The sequence below is a fragment of the Pseudochaenichthys georgianus genome, chromosome 13, assembly GCF_902827115.2.
Source record: "Pseudochaenichthys georgianus chromosome 13, fPseGeo1.2, whole genome shotgun sequence".
Lineage (NCBI taxonomy): Eukaryota > Metazoa > Chordata > Actinopteri > Perciformes > Channichthyidae > Pseudochaenichthys > Pseudochaenichthys georgianus.
This window is the reverse complement of record NC_047515.1, coordinates 10,775,645-10,791,421: the sequence shown is the minus strand read 5'-3', so window position 1 is coordinate 10,791,421 and position 15,777 is coordinate 10,775,645. Positions and strand designations below refer to the sequence as shown.

General features: G+C 39.9%; 1 protein-coding gene across 1 annotated transcript in view; it reads left to right on the top strand.

Moving 5' to 3' along the window:
* The first annotated feature begins 865 nt into the window (after positions 1–865).
* Positions 866–15,777, top strand: part of LOC117457638 (POU domain class 2-associating factor 1) — a 34,517-nt gene continuing 19,605 nt past the window's right edge. Inside the window, exons 1-2 of the mRNA XM_034097822.2 lie at positions 866–951; positions 8,809–8,936. Coding sequence (XP_033953713.1) covers positions 915–951; positions 8,809–8,936 — 165 coding nt within the window. The 5' untranslated portion in view covers positions 866–914. The remainder of the gene's footprint in view (positions 952–8,808; positions 8,937–15,777) is intronic.

The following is a 15,777-nucleotide window of genomic DNA, read 5'->3' as shown; positions in this document are numbered from 1 at the left end:
TTGTATACAAGACTGTTGGATTACATGTGGACCTGTTGAATGCGATAATATACTGTATGTCTGTATGTATCTTGATTGACAGGTCTGTGTTGCTGCAACTAATAAAGCGTACCCTGCTTTATCATCTATTTTACTAATCAGTAAAAGCTAAAATCATTTAAAAAATGTACATTGAGTTTTATTCAAGAATAGTTGAAGACTTAAGACAAATCCTAAGTTAAATAATAGGTCAAGTGACTTCTATAGAATCATACTTCTTGTTTCTTTGACAACCAGGGGGCTGCTGGCCATTTGAAAGAATCAATTTGTGCATTGACCCAAAGTTTGGTTCTTCAGCTTTAGGCAAATCTTTTCTTAAATCTTTGCAAAATATAAACATAGAGAAAATGAAAAAAAGTAAATACCAATAGCTGTATCATGTAAACAACTATTGAATTAACTTAAATTGAAAAGTACAAACATTTAGTCTCTTGTTTATAAATGTTATAAACTATTTTTCTTATTTGTTTTTCCAGGACAAACAGACAAATAAACATTTGGTTCATTTGGTTTGAGAAGGAAGACTGGAAAGGAAGTCAGTAACTCAGAAAAACATTATTTGCATGGGCAGTATTTTAATAGATATTTCTCTATATAATATAATATATATATAATTGTTTGTCATACAGTTTTTAATGTATTCATGCCATTAGGTTTATTTTGGCATTACCTTTAAAAAAAATAAAACGTTAAAAAAATAAAGTTTTGCCTCTTAGTTATGGTTCAACCTAAATAGTATCAACACTGAAACTAAATGCATGAGGGAGATTTGTGGTTGGAGAGCTGCAACATCCCAGGGGGATTGTTAGCTGGCTTCAGTCTGGTATAAAGCACGTCAGTCATCCCGCCACTTTGATATTCTTCATTTTAACTATATGATAATCCAGAAAAGCAGAATGCACTGGGAGAAATGTAAGTACAACACTTCATTGTTGTTTTATTGCGTTAAGGAATTTCCTGCTAATTTTGTGAATTTTTCTTCATTATCTTATATAAAACTAACATATTGATTTGAATAATGCTTTAAAATGTGCTTTGATTTCCTTTGAAGGAGATAAAAGAGTTTTAAACATTTGAAACAAATACTTAATTGTTCAAATAGTGTTTTCATTTTTGTGTACATCATATATATAACATAATATTATGTTGAATATAACTAAATCTACTTCGATATTCTTGCAATACATACAACCTGTTTGCATGGATTGTAATTGTCTTCTCACTGTGTCATTATAGAATATCGTGTTCAATACTGTAGACTGGGGGTTGTTGTTGTTGTTGTTGTAAAAAGCATTATATGTAGTTTAACCTGTTTGACTTTCCGCTACTGCATTTAGCTTGTCAGATATGTCAAACGCAACCTTACTTAGATGTGCACAGTCATTTTGGCTCAGTTCTTTACCAGGTTGTTTATTTTTTTTTCGAGAACTTCGAAAAGCAGGAAAGAACATGCCAGCTTTTCCTGTGATCAGTGTCAGGATCAGTGTTGCAGCTGTTGTGTCGGACTCTTTGGAAAGAGGAAGGTGGTCATCTGGATGTTGGCTGCGTGTTGCTATTAGGCTGTAATCTTGATATGCAAAATGGCAGCAGTCGTCCACCGCAGTAAAACATTGCACATCTGTGGAGCTTCCTCTTTTCTGTTGGTTGACACCCCATGTATGTGCCATGGTGATTTTTTTTTCTTTCTCTGAAGAGAATGACAACAAAAATATTTTTTGCATTAGAGATTAAGTTAAATATTCATAATGTAACATTTAAAGTTTATTTCATTGATTTGTTTTAAACCCTTTTTGAATAAAAGTCCTATAAAAAGTTGAACTTTTTCTATTCGAGTACTTCCAGTTGTAGTGATCACTCTTCAACCTTCTTAGTTTTAATACATTTTCTCATTTACAGGCTTTATCGAAATGTTTAACTAGGATTAACAAAATACATAGTTGCTTGTCAGCATAATCATTGAACTCAGGTTAAATAATGACTTATTGGCTACACAAACTTCAGCCCTTTGCCATGGATCTTCTCAAATATGTTGTAACTGTTGCCTTATGACAGCTTTATATCTCAACCACCAGCAACACCTAGGCTGTATTTTCACAATGGCCATGTCGAAGAAAGCAGGACAATACAATTAGAAAAGGACTCAATCTGGTCAAGATAGTGAACAGTTGAAAATTGAATCCAGGGCACTTTTTAAAAAGCATGGGCAAATAGAAGGCATAATTGTATGCTAAACTAAAGAATGTATGGTTTAAATTAGGGCTGTGAAACGATTAAAACATTTAATCAGATTAATCACAGCTTAAAAATTAATTAATCATGATTAATCACCATTCAAACTATGTCCAAAATATGCCATTTCAATCATGAGAGACGTGATGTATGAAATACATGTTTATTACCGGACACGTGGTATAGAACATTATGATTGACAGATTACAACAATGAATCAACTGATGTTTGGAGATTAGGCCCCGGTTTGTAGGATATCATTCAGGAGGGGAAAACCGCTCTGAAGAACCCCCCGGGGTCGAGACACTGGTGGTGGTAATAATGGTTCGGTCTGGTCTGGAGGAAGAAGGATTAGCTTGACCCTGAATTAGGAGACAGGAGGCGAAGGGGTGGAGGCGGGTTGTGCGTTGACACCTGAAATGACAACTGACAGAGAGGGAAGAGCAGATTTAAAGGGTTAGCAGGTGAGATGATTGACTAGCTGGGGAGTACCGCCCCTGATTACTTAATGGGAGAAGAGCTTGCAGTGACGTGTAACACCAGGGGTATGGTCTTCCTTCTTGAACTTGCGCTAAACTTCATTTCTTTATGTATATTGTTGTGGGAATGGAAAGATAAATGAAAGAAGGCGGGTATATCCATTTAACATACAGTATGTATGTATCTTTATTATAACTAGGGCTGTCAGTCGATTAAAATAGTTAATCGCGATTAATCGCAAATTAATCGCACATTTTGTATCTGTTCTATACGGAGCCCTGGAGGGTTCACAGAGAGAAAAATAAATAAAACGTGGCCACGCTTTAGTAACTCGTGCGCACGCTTTAGTAACTCGTGCCACGAGTTACTAAAGCGTGCGCAGGAGTTACTAAAGCGTGCGCACGAGTTACTAAAGCGTGGCCTCGTTTTGTGTGTGTGTGGGCATTTGTTTATGATAGTATCGTTCGTTCCGGTGCACTCCGGCAGGACTATAGCACATCGAGATTAAGATTAAACGAATTTCTTTCACTTGGGAATACACATATAACTATGGAGAACCCGATTTGTGTAAATTACTGTTCGTGGTAATTTGAAAACAAATGCCGAACACGCACACACAGAGCGGAGCTGAGCGCACACACACACACACACACACACACACACACACACACACACACACACACACACACACACACACACACACACACACACACACACACACACACACACACACACACACACACACACACACACACACACACACACACACACACACACACACACACACACACACACACACACACACACAGCATGCGCTCCGGTGACAGGACATATCCTTCATAAAACGAGGGGGAATACTCTGGTAGTTCGATGTGTGTGTGTGGTTAAACGTAGCAGCCTCGATCTCTATCCAGCGGTTCTAATGAAGGGCAACGCAGTGAAGTAAACAGTAAAAGGCACCGCTCTTTGCAGCTGGTGCTGCTCTTCTCAGATTCTGCTAAATTACACGTTACTGCCTCCAGTGCCCTGTACGACGAAGCCAGTTCAACAGACCCTGGATATGTTTGATTTACCCGGCTTAACTAACCCTAACAATGCGATGTCGCTAAACGGTCCTACGAAGCTGGTTATCAACTCAGCAAATCAATCAGGGTTTCTCTGTCCGGTTGAGAGTGCGTTCACGTGAAAGGGACGGGGTTACCAACATTTGACCAATCACAAACATGGAGACGCATGCTGACAGCGCAGCGTCATACTTCATGAATGAATAGTGTAAATAGCAAATCCTGCTTCGTAGTACAGGCCACTGGTGCCACAGAGATGTCATAAAGTGAAGGATGTTTTCCTTCTATAAAACAGCTGTGGGCAGCAGCAGATTCTGTGAGTCACGGACAGGAATCCCTCAATTTAAATAAAACGAGGCCATGCTTTATTAACTCGTGCGCACCAGTTACTAAAGCGTGGCCACGTTTTATTTATTTTTCTCTCAATGAACCCTCCAGGGCTCAGTAGTTCTAAATGTTCCTTAGACGGATATTTTTCAAGTTTGTAATACTCTTATCAACATATGAGTGGACAAATATGCTTTATGCAAATGTCTGTTTATTATCATTTGATCAATGACAAATATTCTCATGAATATTAAACATAACAACCTCTGAACATTACAAATATCCGCCTCAATTCAACCTGGAACCTCTCTCATACAATACAATAATACAATACAAAGTATGTGTGTGTGTGTGTGTGTGTGTGTGTGTGTGTGTGTGTGTGTGTGTGTGTGTGTGTGTGTGTGTGTGTGTGGAGAGACACTGTGATGGATCGTTGGAGCTATGTGTAACTCAAGGCATATGCTCGAACGGGAGCTGCCTGGACGCTGCAATCATGTTGCGCACTATCCGTGCTGAGTGTGCTGAGTTTTCGTACAATGTCCCACTGTCTGGCTTCCTGCATAAACTCAAGTGCTCGGCGCAGTTGTCGGCGAGATGTCGCTCCTCTGTTTTCATTGAAACAGCTCCTTATATCCGTTAGCGCAGCTAGCTAGCACCAGATGCTAACAACAACAATACACGTAAGGTGTGCCTGTTCTATTTCGTATAAGGCTTCGCCCTCTAAGGCTATCGCTATTGGGTAATCCCTCTGCACGTGTGCAGCACTGACAGACTTAATCCACGCCCACCTATGACGTGGGCCCCACCTACGGACTCACTTCCGTATAAATAGGAAGTAGTCCCTACAAGCTCTTTTCAGAGCTGTTTACTAGAAAGCAAACATTCCCCCTGGCCCCATCCTCCCTCTCCTCCGGACAGGGGAGACAGGGTGGGGCTCGGTGTTAGCCGACATATGAGTTAAGACCGCTTTACACAGACGATACAGGTGAGTCCTGCCGGGGATTGGAGCACGCAAACGCGGCTCTCACTCCCCAGGTGTCGTGCACTAATTGTGTCCGTCTCCCTCTGGCCCACAGGCAGTGGAGAGCGAACGCTCTCGCGGCTGCGGCCGGGGATGATTGGCTAGTCCAGGAGTCTTACTCTGTGGACCAAGCCCTTGATTATTGGATCCGAGTGGCGGGCAGCAGTCAGGCGACTCCTTCCCCTCCATTCACGGATCACCATGTGGTTCCCCCGGCCCCATCCTCCCTCTCCTCCGGACGGGGGAGACAGGGCGGGGCCCAGTGTCGGCCCGGCAGCCGAGCCTATAGGTTCGGCTGCCGGCCTGACACCGGGTCACTGGGTCCCTCTATCCGCCATCTCGGCTCTGCCGTATAGGCGGTATTCTCCAGGAACTCCCGGAGATCATCTGAAAGGCAGCCGCCTAAGGAGATATCCCCGTTCCCCCGGTTCAGGAGAGCTCTCCTCCGGATGACATAAGCGGCTGCCTCATAGCCTGTCGGTTATTAGGCAGCAGGACTCGCGGCACAAACCGGCTCTCTTTAAAACCTGTCGGTTGATTAGACAGCACGGGCTTGTTTCCTATGTCACAGATATGCCTCCACACACCGTACATTCCTCAAGCGGGTTTGAGCGGGAACGCGCCTCAATGTCCGGTTTACGAGCCTTCTCCTAAATGGCGACATGATGAGAGCCGCTGTGCAATACAGCATGTGGAGGTGCAAGAGCCGGCTGTAACCTGTCAGTCAGCAGGCAGCAGGGCTCGTGGCGCAAGCCAGCTGTATTTAACCGGGCGGTTATTAGACAGCAGGGCTTGACGTTTAAACCTGATGCTCCTAACCTGTCGGTTAGCGGCAGCAGGGTTCGTGGCGCAAGCCAGCTGTATTTAACCAGGAAGGGAGGAAGCGGCTTACAGACGATATAGTTCGTATCTCATCTGTCAAACCTGGGTTTCATGATCAACTGGAAGAAGAGCTGTCCTCGTCCCTCCCAGGTTATCTTTTTAACTGGGAGTGGAATTGAACTCAGCCCGTGTGAGAGCGCGACTCTCACAGCGGAGAGGGGAGAAAGTGAAGTGAGTCCGTAGGTGGGGCCCACGTCATAGGTGGGCGTGGATTAAGTCTGTCAGTGCTGCACACGTGCAGAGGGATTACCCATTACATTTTTTTTTACATTACATTGCATTTAGCTGACGCTTTTATCCAAAGCGACTTACAATAAGTACATTCGACCAGGAAGACACAACCTTGAGGAAAACAGAATCATATAAGTACATCAGGTTTCATAGAGCCAATCAGTTCAAGTGCTACTCAACTGGCTTTAGATAAGCCAGTCCTTTATTAGTATATAAGTGCTCTGTTCGCAGTTCTTTGTTAGTCATTCTATCGCTCGAAGTGGAGTCGAAAGAGATGAGTTTTCAGTCTGCGCCGGAAGGTGTGTTAATCACGTTAAAATAATTAGTGGCGTTAATTTATTTTTGCGTTAATAACGCGTTAATAACGCGTTAACTTGACAGCGCTAGTTTAAATATATTTCAATGGAAACATTTGGGTCTGTACTTTTGCTACACACTTAATCATAGAGTCCCAAGTGACAAACAAGGTTTAAGATGCAAACGTTGGCATATAAGCTAACTATACTGCGTAACAACATCTTGTTAGCTACACACATTGATAGGGCCTGGTTTATGTGGCTACACACTCAATCATAGAGTCCCAAGTGACGTGCGATGTTTAATATGCAAACGTTAGCATGTAACCTAGTTATATTACTACCTAAGAGCATCTGGTCCGCTACACACTTTGTAAATCTTTTGTAAAAAGTGAAGCATACTTTTTGAAGATACAAGCCAAGCTAGAGTAAGATAGGATGTCTTTTTGTTATCACTCTTACTAAATGACTATAGGATAAATGGTAAAGATGCTGAATTTATAACTTTGATCAGTTAGCTTTAGCCTTAGATAGGACAATATCATTCATGTAGCAATATGCTATATTCATGAACTAGCTACAGTGTGTATCATCTGCTAGCCACAGCTTTCACTGACCTCACACAACCCAGTCTCACGGCATTTCGTGTTATAGTCACGACATTTAATCTATTGATTCGTCTTCACCAACACGATTTCCCCCTTTTTTTCGTGTCACACAGAACGATTTTAAAAGCAATGTATTTGTATTGGTAGTGTGTTTCGTGCCTGCACCACGTCTTTTTGTCCGGTCGGGTCTTGGAAGACCGGAAGCTGTCCATCCATCCATCTTCTCCCGCTTATCCGTGGTCGGTCGCGGGGGTAGCAGTTCCAGCAGAGAGCCTCAAACTTTCTTTTCCCTGGCGACATCAACCAGCTCTGACTGGGGGATCCCAAGGCGCTCCCAGGCCAGCGAAGAGATATAATCCCTCCACCTGGTCCTAGGTCCAGTGGCGTTTCTATATGTACAAAAGTGGTGGGGCACAAAAAACTCAGATGTCTATATATAAGCTTCTGCAGAGAGGTTCATGGCTGGTGAGGCACTGGCACTGACTCTTCAGGTTTACAAATATATTAAATCAAAATATAATATTATTTTCAAAAGCTTTTTTTGTCTGATGCTTCAATTACTTTTAAACAGACAGTTCAACAGAAGGACACCCAAAAAAATGTAATTTTATCATTTAAATATTGAATTGTTCTCTCTTAGTAAGATCCCATTTTCAATAACATTGCAGTCTTACCTTGACTTGAAGATTAAGGTTATTTGCCTATCCTTCTGGACAAAAATCTCTATTACTTTTTTGTAAAAGTCCTCCTTATATTCTTGTAGTTTCAAAAGTCTATCATAAATCTAATCTAATCAATAGATGTTTGATTCGAAAATGATAAAAGTAGGGTAGACATGTGGATATTATCCGGCTGAACAAAACGTATATTTATCTAACAGCTACGTTTCCCACAGATCTTATTTTGAGCTGTTTTCTAAAATCCTATGGAGAAATCTCGTTGCTTTTAGGTCGAGGGAAGCCATGCGCAGCTTACTTCCTGGTTTTAGGACGCCTCACTGCAGCTCTCTCGTCTCCTCTTCGGTTTTTACATGTATTTGTTATTGAAATGGCAGGTGTTAAATAAAACAATATAAAACAAAAGGACAGTAGTATATCACAATCCTTAGTGTTAATTTTAACGAGCAGGCAAATACAGTGGTGTAGGAATGAGTCTTTAAAACCGGAAATTAGTTAGCATTTTTAACTTCCCTTGTCTCGAAGTTAGACACGTTTTTTGGAAGATGTTTTGGATTAGATGCCTGGAATAAAGTTAACGCTAGTTTAAGAGAATTTATTTATGCGTCACTAAAACGGTGGTTACTAACAAAGGACTAACTACCCTACTACATGTCATTACCCCGACAAGTGACCACCTGTTGCTTAGCGGAGGTTTTTTGTAGTTGGTTTTTAGCCTTACAATAGCTTTTTACATCTAGCAATTGAATTAACGCTTCAGAAATCATAAAGTGGTGTTAATCTGTGGAGATTATTCCGCTATTTTGCTCCCAAAATCCAATGGGATGGGAATTGCTTATGTCAAGGGAACCCTTGACATAAGGCTAACTTCAGTGTCAACATACAAAAACACTCTATGCACCACTCTATATGGATGGCATTTATTAAGAAATTGATGTGTTTTTTCTTCTCTAGCGCCACCTTCAGCACTGGCCAGATCCAGACCGTACCAAGGGGTTCGAGTCAGAGACCCAGTCAAAGAGCTGCTGAGGAAGAAGAGGAGTCTGGATCCTCACAGCACCAAGACAGCCCCCCCAACCGCAGTGAGGGCACCACGTCATTCATTAATAAGATTGTTGTTTTTTCAGGCACTTTGGAAGAGAGATACTTTTCTCCATCAGTTAAAATGTGTTGGTGACTTTTGAGGCTCTGAATTCCCCACCCTATTTACACACTTAATATGACAAAGCAAAGTTTCCCTTGTGCTTTTGGAACATGTGTTAAGCACTCCAAACCTGGCAAATACTGAAACCACAGAGTAGCAGCAGCAGTTACTGTATGGAGTAATGTTTGCTCAGGATTATGAGTTGTCGGACTAATCCAACATTTCAAACATGTGCTTTGTGTTTTACTGGAATACTTGAAATAAACATGCAGCAAATGTACTTTTAAATGTTTCAAATACAAAACATTTCTAGACAGGGAATTGACAGAGACAGGTTTTTTTTAACAAACTCAGGAACATTCTTTTTGCCTAGTTTCCATGATCAATATACTTTATCACTCATGTGCAGAATCATGTCTAAATAACATGTTGCAATTGTAATTATTATGTTTTTATAGCATTTAAGATGGTTAATCACCATTAGTCTCCAGGCAGTAAATTATCTTCAAGGTTTCTGCAGCACTGAGGCCGATTGAGGATTCAAAATAAATTAATGAGTGGTTGTAGAAGTCGCCATTGTCAAGAGCAAGCTGCAACACATCTGGATTGGAGAGTAACTTTTACCATTAGAACATTATTAAACCAATCATAGCTGGAATATTAGAGAGGTGAAAGGGAGGGCCAAAGTGAGGCCATCAGGTTGTGAGCATTCAAGACTCAGGGCAAATCCCCGAGCAAAGTGGGGGATGTGTGTGTGTGTGGGGGGGGGCGGTTGTCTTTATATAATCCAGGTGTTTTTCCATGACGGTTAAAGCCTTCCCCTGAATGGCTCCAGGGCTCGGCACACAGCCCTATGCAAAATGATTTGCAGCTTTGCCACAGACCCTCCCACTTGCTATTTATTACATCTACTAGACAAGGAAAATAAAATAAATCATGAGTAGTTGTATGTTATCTTAGTTGCGAAATGCAATGAAGCTTCTCTGCGTGAGCAGGGCCATTTCTAGCTTTTTGGGGTCCATATGCAAGATGCTGTTTAGGGGCCCTAGTTTTGACAGTTTTTTAACTACAATGGGGGGGATTCCGAAGCCTTTAAGATGATCTGTGGAGATGCATCAATCTGTTACACTTTAATAGGAAAACAGGCTAATTTCACGAAAACCAAGCAATTGAAAATTACAAAAAATGATAATAAAAAGGTAAACAATAAGGCTCCTCTTTGTCAATAAATGCAAGAGATGCAGCATTTTCTCAGCTGTCAGCCCAACGATGATTTGGACTTTATTACCCCAAAAACCCAAGCCACAGCTTTGCTATCATTGCAGTTTAGTCGTGTTTATATCCTACATTGGATTTGTAAGCATATAATGCTTCACCGAACACTCACAGGAAGGGGCTTGGCTGTTTACAAATAAAGACGGCTCATTTTAATTCTCCCCAAATATATTGCGGCTGAACTTGAACTTTGAATTCTCTGCTCCCATCATAATCTTGGCAATCTTGTTAACATTGTGAATGCAGAATTAAAAATACTATGTAACTGGTTTGCAGTAAATAAATTATCCCTTAATGTGGCCAAAACAAATTACATGTTATTCAATACAAAGTATGAGAGTAGAAATGACTGCATTATACGGATTTGCAATACAGAGATAGAACAAGTTGGTGCATGTACATTTTTAGGACTGCTTGTTGACGAAAAACTCAATTGGAAGCACTATATAAATTATGTACAGACTAAACTGTCAAAAACAATAGGTATTTTGTATCATACTAAGAACATTCTTGAAGAAAATATACTTTTTATAACAGTCTATTTCTCCCTTACCTTTAATACTGCTCCGAAATATGGGGAAACACGTACTCAACAAATCTACAAAAAATAATAACATCCCAAAAAAAAGTATTACGAATGGTGTTGGTGGTGTTGGTAAATATGAATACACAACTCCCATATTTAAAAAAATTCAATCTATTAAAATGTGTTGAGATAGTACAGCTTAAAACAGTACTGATTATGCACAACATTTTCCATAACAAAATGCCTAATAACATTCAAAAGCAGTTCCAAACCACAGCGTGAACATATGAATGTAAAAAAGTCACTTGAAAATAAGTGTTCACAATGTTTATATGCAATTATGCATATATTATTATTATTATTATTCATTTGCCAAGTGCATGTGTACCTATGTATATTTTAATTTCCAAAAAAAGATAGTTGAAACTGCTATTGACATGTGCAGAAAATGACCCTATATCTAGTTTTCGTATATATATATATATATATATATGCATTTATTGTTTTCCTGCACTAACTTTTATTAAATATTTTCTCCTCTTTTCTTTATTTCTTTGTACTCCCTCATTTCTATACGTTTTTGATGCAATAATTAGATCCTCCAGAAAAACGCGGGCAAACATCCTTGATTATGCGGGCAAAAATCCTTGATTATGCGGGCTAAAATTCTTGATTATGCGATCAAACATGCAGGGTTTTATGTGATTTTATGCGGTGAAATTGTGGGAAGTTGCAAAATATGCGTAAAGTTGCGAAATATGCGGAAAAAATAAATATTGGGCTGTCTTATTTATTTATTCTCTCTCACACACAACCTGCCACTAACGTTAAACCCCTTTACTATTCAATTAAACACATTCAATTTTTATTTATTGTGAAAGCAATTGGGCTATTTTAATCACATACTCTCTCTCTCTCTCTCTCTCTCTCTCTCACACACACACACACACACACACACACACACACACACACACACACACACACACACACACACACACACACACACACACACACACACACACACACACACACACACACACACACACACACACACACACACACACACACACACACACACACACACACACACACACACACACACACACACACACACACACACACACACACTTTTCAGCCTCATTCTGTTTTCATTTACTCGTTCGTTATCTGACCAGCTTCAATCTTGTAGGCTACTCACCTCGTTTGCAACAAGTCCTCCAACTCATACGACCAAATGGGTCGATTGTTTAAGCCCTTATTACGACCAAATATGTCGTTTGTTCAAGCGCTTAATACGACCTATAATTACGTTTGAAAATTGTCGGCCTCGAGTGCTCCCGTTGAATGCAAACGTTACAGAGGGTTGTTTATTCACAAATAACCCTCTCTGTAAAATTCTAAATTGTAAGATAGTTTGGCCATTAAAACGCTTTATGATTAGATTTCTAGCGAGAAGTATATATTGTACTTTTAGAATCCACGTCCAGTCGATATGTAGGATCTATAGTTTGATAGATATTACGAAGATGATTTGAGATTTCGTCAGGAGAACGTGTATATGCGGCAAGCTTCCATGTAAAGTTACGGGTTGAAAACAGTATTTCCGGTCTCGACGTTTTCATAATAAAACCAATGATCAAATGATTTAACAGTGATATCTGCACTACTCATCCACTAAAAAAACATCAGTTTATCCTAGTTAATTATACGACATTAATTGGTTTAAATTGTGTACAATGCTTTTGTGTTTTTCCCATAGGTTTTTCTCTTTCGATTCTGAGAGACACATTTGGTTTAAAATCATGCCGCAATGCACGTCGGGATATGGTGTTTATGTGATATGAAATCGGAAAACATTAAAAAATAATAATAATAATAATACTTTATTCCGAGTGTTCTTGCTTTTCTCTTTGAAAGTCATCACATAACGGCATTGTAATACACGGTTCGGCTGCATTAAATATTACATATCTGCCCTAGATATGTATTTATAGAGCCCTGATCAGAAGACCTTTTGACAAACTGGAAGAGATGCCGCCAAAACTGAATACGTGACGTGGACCATAAATATATCAACAATTAAACAACATCTTCCATTTCTTTTCACACAATACGTCTCCTTGCAGTATCAACACTAATTCGGCTGACTTTTATATTTGATCCAATTAGTAGATAGTCTGTATTTACACCATAACGGTGCACAGCTGATAGAAAGGGACTTTTTTGTAGTTTTTAAAGATATTACTGATTTTCTGAACTACCTTTCCAACTCCTCATGCAGTTGACTGTTACAGGTCTATACAAGTTCATGGTACAATGCATAAGCTTCACATCGAGAGACTGAAACTGTATTTTCCTTTACCGTTCTGTTTTAAACTCACAATAAAGTGAATAGTCATATTATGTACGATATTATTATGTTTTATTAACTAGACCACTGGTCTAAACCGCACCTCCTAGTGGTTAAAGCACGTTATTGAATGTAGTTGTTGAATAAGTTATATTTATTTAGTTATTGATGAAAACATTTAAATATTAAGAGTAGCCTACATACAAAATAGGGGTCAATGATAGAAATATAGAATGGAAAATATCTAGAAGATACTGTAGTGATCTCTACAATAAAACAGTTTAGTGCAGGACGTCCAAAGATATTAACAGGAGGATGTGCAAAACAGACAAACTGATAAGGCTGAATTTTACTCAGGTGTAACTAAAGTCTGATTTAAGGGTTGTTTATATTTCACATCATTAATCAGAATCTGCAAAGTAACAAAAATAAATGTAGTAGAGTAAAAATACCAGGTTAACCTCTGAATTGTAGTGGAGTAGAACAAAGTAGTACATGCTGCTGTAACAAAAACATTTCCCAACTTGGGATCAATAAAGTATCTTAACTTAAGATGATCGATGGCTACTGCCATATTTGCTAAATGTGCATCTGAACCTTGACAAGTGCATGTTTCAGGCTTATCAATTAACAACAGGAGGGGTCACAGACATAAGACCAGCTGTCATGTGGTATTAATGCTGCCCATTATGGACACAAGCAATTTTCACCCATGTATTAATTATATGTTTTAAATTTGATAACACCAATGTGTTTCGTGTCCCCTAAACCTCCAGGGATGTATACAGTTTAATACTGGCAACTTCTAATTGTGGGAAATACGAAAACGTCTTTTAAAACTACATTTCCCAGTAGAGACGTGCCATAGAACATGTTGCGAAACACACAATAGCCAGCAAGTGTAATTCTGGGGGGGAGGCCCGGGCTGGACCCGTCCAAGTCCAGTTTTGGATAGTCTGGCGTGGTTCCATTCCATTTCAAAGAGCTTTGACGCTCAGCGTAACCTTGACGCACTGCCACTCCAATATCCAATCACAGAGCTTGAGGGCTAATCACGGGGTTTGTAAAGCAAGGCGGATGTTGTAGTCCCAAACGATAGCTGGGGATTCTGGGTAGTGTAGTGTCTTCGGAAACTCTGTAGTGTCTAAACTAAAAAAAAAAAAGATTTGTTTCTCCGAATCGAAGGTTAAAAACACAAAAGCATTGTACACAATTTAAACCAATCAATATTGTGTAATTAACAAGGATAAACTGATGTTTTTTAGTGGATGAGTAATGGAGATATCACTGCGTAATCATTTGACAGTGTGGGGAATACTTCCGGTTTTATTATGAAAACTTCGAGACCGGAAATACTGTTTTCACCCACGCTAACTTTACATGGAAGCTGCCCCATATACACGTTCTCCTGGCGAGACCTCAAATCATCTTCGTATATCTATCAAACTGTAGATCCTACACATCCACTGGACGTGGATTATAAAAGTACAATATACACTTCTCGCTAGAAATCTAATAAAAAAGCATTTTAATGGCCAAACTATTCCACAATTTAGGATTTTCCAGAGAGGGTTATTTGTGAATAAACGACCCTCCGGAGCGTTTGCCATCGACAGGAGCATGTTGTTTCTTACACGACCACTAGAGGGGCTACACTTTAAAACGTGTCTCTGGGTCGTATTTAGCTGCTGAACAATCGACCTATATGGTCGTTTTTTGTAGGAGGACAGGCTGCTCGTTTCTTGTAGCCCTCAAAAGGGTTTTGGAGGTTGATGCCTCGGTGAACGTGAGTTGTTTGGCTTTCTTGTCCGCAGCAGCAGAAAGCATTTTCGAATGTTTGAATGAATCAAAGTGGGTCGTCACCGTCGATTGTTCTCTTATGCTCCAACACACAGTTGCACAGGGTGCAGAATAGTTTCCCCCCACTTTCGTGCAAGACATCGGGGTACTGCTTTGCCCGGTCTTTAGCAAAAATGTTCGTCGGTAAATGAGATGGATTAGATTTTTTCATCTTGGTGTTTTCTCTCTCGTGTGAGTTCCACACGTTCACTCTACGGTGTTGTTTACCTTCTGTGATGCGCAAGCTGATGACGTTGCGTCATCATCTTCATCATCACTTCACGTCAAGACGAGTTAACTTTTTTTCCCCTCAACTTTGTGTGGAAAAATGCAGGGATTATGCGGCCTTTTGATAAATATGCGGCCTTTTAAAAATCTGCGCCATTTTGCTGATTATGCGGTAAATTCTGCGATCGCAGAATCGCGTTTTTCTGGAGGGTCTAAATAATGCTGCTGTATTAGGATGATGCACGGGAGGGCTACTTTCCACAAGCTATGCTTCAGCCCTCCCGCTTCTACTAATTTGTTCATCTTTGTGTGTATGAATTAAACCTTTTTTGTTTTTCGGATGAATAAAAAAAAAATAATAATAATAATACTTTCAGCCCCCGCATAGTCCGCATATAGGAAGAAACGGCCCTATGGTGAGAGTATTTCTGTAGAACATGAATGTTGATTTTGAAACTTACATTGGATAAGATCAAAGCATCCTTTAACCTAAGCGTACTCCAATTTTGCAAAAAACGTGAATTCATATTTCGTGTGTACTTTTGACCTTAAAGGGTCCCT